This window comes from Phytophthora infestans, genomic scaffold, assembly GCF_000142945.1.
Source record: "Phytophthora infestans T30-4 supercont1.166 genomic scaffold, whole genome shotgun sequence".
Taxonomy (NCBI): Eukaryota; Oomycota; class Peronosporomycetes; order Peronosporales; family Peronosporaceae; genus Phytophthora; species Phytophthora infestans.
Genome location: NW_003303593.1, coordinates 119,764 through 125,463, shown reverse-complemented (window position 1 = coordinate 125,463; position 5,700 = coordinate 119,764). Strand labels below are relative to the sequence as shown.

The window sequence follows — 5,700 nt, the reverse complement described above, 5'->3', positions numbered from 1 at the left end:
TTGTTGGGGATAAACGTCGGCTTGCAGTATCCCTATCTGGCATCGTGCATTTATCACTATCAGGTCCTTGGATTTGTGCTGCGATGCGTATCAACTTTGCAAATGCGAGGATATCAAGATGTACACGTTGTAGTCCACCTTACACATTCCTTTGATTCTTTCCATAGCTCGCATGATAATGCCGAGCAACATGATGGTTATAACTGCCCAAGAAACCTTAGGTCGGGAGCAGCTTCCTCGACCTTGTTGCTTGTCTGCCAGACTATGAAGGACGTGATTGGCTTGTCGATTCCGTTTAGCGCGAAATTCGAAGGGAAGTTACTCTCGACCGTTGGCCACGTGCGGACGATTCCAGTGCAGTTCCCGCGTCAGATCCGCCTCGCCTGTGGGGTTGCCGCGGCTGTTGATGATCTCGCGCGCGTGGATGGATTGGATCGTGCTGGCGTTGCGAACAGCACCGGTGGCAGTCGAGGCCGCGCGGCGCAGAGCAGACGTGCGGGCGAGCATTTTGCGATAAGAAGAGGCTACTGGGTGGAACTTGGAGCAAAATGCAGCTGGAGTTGGAGCTCCTCCGAGCAGAAAATTTGTGCACGCACAATTCATAAAATGCCTCCACATGTAAGACCGATGCGCGTTGCTTAAAGCGCTAACATCGTTTGGCGGTGGCGTTAACTGGATTTGGATCTCCTGCTTGAATCCACCCGTTGCTCTGAAACCTCCGACAGCATCTACATGTACTGTACCGTAGCAGGGTCGCCTGGCGCCTGAGGGCACTTTACTACGGAAACTTTTCATAAGTTGAAGTGAAACTTTCCTTTTTCCACAGCCTGTGATTGGTCAGTTTTATCTTCCAATCATATCCGTTCATGTCATGTCAAGACAGCACGACCAGCACTCTGGCTTATAAAAGACTGTATCATCTCAAGTTCTCAGAAATTGACAGAAGACTTCTGTCGATTGCCACTTTCCAATCCACCACGAACAGTCCTTACCGTTCTCCACTCTTCTTAGTCATGGGCAATATCTTCTCGTTCTTACTCGAAGCGCTCTATGGCAGCTTGGCATCATACTTCAGCAACCGTGAGAGCCGCATCACGATCATCGGCTTGGATTGCGCTGGTGTGACGTATCCGTACATATTATTACTGAACATGTAAAACAATATGGTACCTAAATATATGGGTACAGTTTACGGTAAAGTTTACGGTAAGCTTACGGGACGGAATTTAGTGACTAAACAAGATCACGGGAAGGACTAAACAAGATCAAGGAGTGGACACGATAGAGTGTAGACGTCCTAGAAATTCTAGCTAACAATAGTCACTTTTCAATTTGTTGCCAAACAACACAAACGCTTCCCCAGTCTATTACATAGTAGCACTTGAAGAGTCCATGCATCGACTTGTATCCACTACTTCGACCTTCGAGCCGAGACCTCCACCGTTATGGAAGAGACCAGCACGCCGCAGTCATTTGAAGAGGTCATCGCACTTCTCGCCCGCCAACAAGCGCAATTTCAAGCAATTATGCAGCATCAATACGCTGCCAGCGAGGCACGCATCGACGCGCTCACATCGAGGCCAACAGCGGCCCGCCAAAATCAACCTCCAACGTACTACGGAAAACTAGACGAGGATCTCGAGCTTTGGTTTTTTTGCCGTGGAACAATATTACGCGGACTATCATCCTCAGATGACGGAGGAGTCGCCCCAATTTGGCACGATGATTTCATGTCATCTGGGGGTGACCCCTATGAACTGGTATCGCCAATTTTCAGCGGACTGTGACGCGAGAGGAAACGTGAAGACCTGGGCTCTTTTTAAAGCAGCCATGCGCAAGCAATTCCTACCACCTGACAGCGAGTATCGCTTACGGGAGCGACTGTGTGCGCTCAGTCAGACCACGTCACTTCATGATTACGTGGCAGAGTTTCAAAACTTGCTCATCCAATGCACAGTGCAAATCAGCCAGCTGGAGCTGCGTTTCAACTTCCAACAAGGGTTAAAGCCGGCAACCCGCAAATCATTTGCGAGAACATCACCCGGCGACGCTCGATGAGCCTATCCAACTAGCGCTTCGTTTCGATCACGCAGGGCAAAAGGCCTCAGCAGCTAATGAGGACTGGCAGAGTTCAGCGACGTGTCATCGCTGCAAGAACGTCTCCAAACTGCCCGACGAAATAAGCACCTTCTTTCAAAAGGAGGTCGTGTGACGTATCCGTACATATTATTACTGAACATGTAAAACAATATGGTACCTAAATATATGGGTACAGTTTACGGTAAAGTTTACGGTAAGCTTACGGGACGGAATTTAGTGACTAAACAAGATCACGGGAAGGACTAAACAAGATCAAGGAGTGGACACGATAGAGTGTAGACGTCCTAGAAATTCTAGCTAACAATAGTCACTTTTCAATTTGTTGCCAAACAACACAAACGCTTCCCCAGTCTATTACAGCTGGTAAGACGACGATGCTCTACAAAATCAAGCTGGGTGAGCTGGTGGTTACCATCCCCACCATCGGCTTCAATGTCGAGACTTTCGAATACAAGAACAACAAGTTCACGGCCTGGGACATCGGGGGCCAGGAGAAGATCCGCTGTCTCTGGAAGCATTAACTGTGCAACAATGACGCCGTCATCTTCGTCGTCGATGCAGCTGACGTCGAGCGGATTTATGAGGCCAAGCAGGTGCTGCGCCTGATCTTCGAGGCTGAAGAACTCACCGATACCAAGCTGCTCGTGTACGCCAACAAGCAGGACCATCCCAATGCCCTTTCGGCGGAAGAGCTTCGAGAGGAAATGGAGCTGTCGGAAGTGACCAAGAATTCCACACATGTCCAGGCTTCCATTGCAACTACCGGGGAGGGTATATACGAAGGTCTTGACTGGCTGATCAAGGCGGTCACGGGCGAACTGTTCTCGTAGATGATCGATGTATGCTGGATTGGGATCACCCGATCACCCGGTTTCTTTTTCACCTTCGTAAGTATCATGTAGTGGCAACTTTCAGTAGCAATACATCAGCGCTTGAATCTTTAAATTAAGCTTGCCGCGTTTATTGTGCCTTTCCGTTATTTTGGCTAATCCGGTAAGACAAAGTATATTTTTCGGAGTCGTACTTAACAAAAAACATAGGGCAAGATGATTTTTTTACCAGCAATTAGTTTAACTAGTGACGATTTAGAATATTGTACCACTGTACCGTTTTAATTCAAGTATGTGAGATGGCTGGTCGGAGTTCGTTTTCATTAAAATAGCCCGATTGCCGATGTCTTGGTCGGCATTCGGACATTTCAGTTGAAAAAAGCTCTTCCAAGCCTCATCAATATCTTAAAAAATGACTTTTTCATTAGATATGAAGTGGCGCGGCGTCGTGTTCATGTATGTTTATGACATTCAGTTAAGCGCGGTTTATACTGTCTTAGGTGTATCTGAGAGAAGCCTCAGGAGGTGGTATCACAGGTTTGTCAAGACTGGCAATGTAGACTAAAAGAGCTGCAGTGAAAAGACCTCAAAATGGCCTCAGAATGTTTGTTTGTTTGTTTGTTCAGGTGTATGTGAAAGATCATCCATGTATTTATTTCGAAGAGCTGCGTGCTGAACTAATTCAACAATTTAACATGCATCGTAACGTGCCAGATGCCACGATATGTTGTGCGCTTAAGTTTGACTTGGGCCTTACTCGTAAGGTTCTTACTAAGCGTGCTATGGAGAGTTTACCGCGAGAGCGCCAAGAATTTGTCCAGCGTCTTGCACCTTACTACAGATGTCCAGATCAACTAGTATTTGTGGACGAGACTTCCAAGGACGGCAGGTACTGTGGTGAAGTGCTTTCTCAGAAATAAGAGAATGGACCTAACGCGGGGTCACTATCCCGAATCAGTGACAATCTGAAGTGATTAGAGAGGATTCGGATCGTCCGGCGCGGATGCAAGTTGCCGGAGGTGAACTAGCCATGACGAGCAGCACCCTGTATGAAACGACGATGGATCTGGTATGAGTGATGTACCGGAAGGCACGATCCACCAAGACTCATCTCGGATCCACCCTTACCTGGATCAACTTATGTGGATATGGGATATACTGTGTACGGGTGGATCGAGTTGGGATCCTATGAAGGAATGATGGTAGGTGTCATCTGAAGATGGATCTAGTAGCCACGGCTAACGAGAGGTCAAGATCCACCGCGAGGTGTCCCGGATCCCATACTTCCGGGTTCGGATCCAAGGAGGTGAGGATCCCGCATAGAAGGATCTGGATCCAGGGTACAGGGATGAGGGATGCAGTGGATCTGGAACTTTCGTGGGACAATGGAGGTCACAGACGATTGCAAGATGATGTTGGACGATTGGAGAGCACGGATCCACGGCGAGTGTACAATTACAGTGAAGTGGATCCAAGCGACCTGGATCCGGATGAGTGTACCCATAATAGGGTGACCATGATGATTACGTCATGGATCCGGTGGATCTGAAGATAATACAGCTGGGATGATGGGTCAAGGGAAGAAGAGACATGCAGCCGAGCCTGGTAAAGGATTTAGCAGATGAAAGACATAGAAGGTAGAAATCCAGGCAGGTATAGGCTTAAATATCAATACAGAACCTCATTTGCACAGTAACACGCAAGTGCCTTCCTGCCCTTAAGAACCGGAACTACATTGGCCGTACGAGCTCGGAGAAGGTTGGGAATTGCTATCTAGTGTTAGTAGTGATAGCTGGATAATACATTGGCCAGATCCTACAACCTAGTAAGCTTTTTCTATACACGTGCAGATCCGACAGGTTAACCGAATTTACTACTTGGTCGGTTACACCCTAGAATATCTCATCTCTCAAGATCCCGTCACAGGAGGCGGCAAGTACGACGTAAAGGAAGCGCAAAGGCAAGGGCACACCCGCAAGGCAACCCTACGGCCAGATCCACGATCTAGGCCCCGGATCCATAAGCTCGAATATTCGCTTACGATTCGGAACCATCCACGGACGCAGAGTGAAGATTTTCCACTGCTGCTCCACCCCATCCCCACGTCTCGCCAAGACACTCAAGCTTCACCACTTGAACTCTTCGGAAGTTACCGAGAGAGCAAGATCCCGCCCTACCGACGGGTACACAAGGTGAGGAAAGCTCAGCAGAACACGGATCATCGGGGGACCCCCTCGGTTAGTCGGTGTCTGGGCGCAGTTGGTAATTTGGATCTGGCAATCTTGCAGATTTTGCTGATCCCGCTACACCACAGCCTCAGAGTATTTGATTGACCAACGTGTCTGATCGAACTGTGTACCTACCAGCACACGACTCGATCGCGATGTGGATTCCAGTTGGGGATTTGCCACGAGGTGACGGCTATGTGCGTCTGGAGTCCAAGAAGTACCAAGACTGGCAAGTGTTGGCCTACGAAGGTTGCAGAGACCGCGAGCTCTTTCAGCGTGAATGCGAAATCTACGAACAGTGGCTTGCAACTCAGCCTTCGGCAGTTGATCGACCAGACTACCCAGAACCCAGTGGAGTGCTAGAACGACCTCTAGAAGACTCGCTAGTGGATTCTAGTGATCGTTTGACGTGTGGAGAGCGCTGCGCAGTGATCATGAAGGAACGTGAACGAGTGAAAGCCTGTCTGGCGTCTGGGGTGACGGCCAGAGATCAGTCGACGGTCAGCCTTCCGCAGAACCTTTGACACGTACACGACAACCCA

At 48.8% G+C, this 5,700-nt stretch overlaps 2 protein-coding genes across 2 annotated transcripts; one reads left to right on the top strand and one right to left on the bottom strand.

The window, feature by feature from the left end:
* Positions 1-318: 318 nt before the first annotated feature.
* On the bottom strand, positions 319-1,138 carry PITG_20261 (uncharacterized protein; the record flags this gene model as incomplete). Its single annotated transcript, XM_002895504.1, has 3 exons — positions 319-778; positions 993-1,048; positions 1,097-1,138. 3 exons carry the CDS (start codon positions 1,136-1,138, stop codon positions 319-321), a joined length of 558 nt encoding a protein of 185 aa, XP_002895550.1.
* A 1,336-nt stretch (positions 1,139-2,474) lies between these two features.
* PITG_20260 (ADP-ribosylation factor family) lies at positions 2,475-2,930 on the top strand (the record flags this gene model as incomplete). Its single annotated transcript, XM_002895503.1, has 2 exons — positions 2,475-2,604; positions 2,662-2,930. The coding sequence occupies 2 exons, from the start codon at positions 2,475-2,477 to the stop codon at positions 2,928-2,930; spliced, it is 399 nt and encodes a 132-aa protein (XP_002895549.1).
* Positions 2,931-5,700: the final 2,770 nt, after the last annotated feature.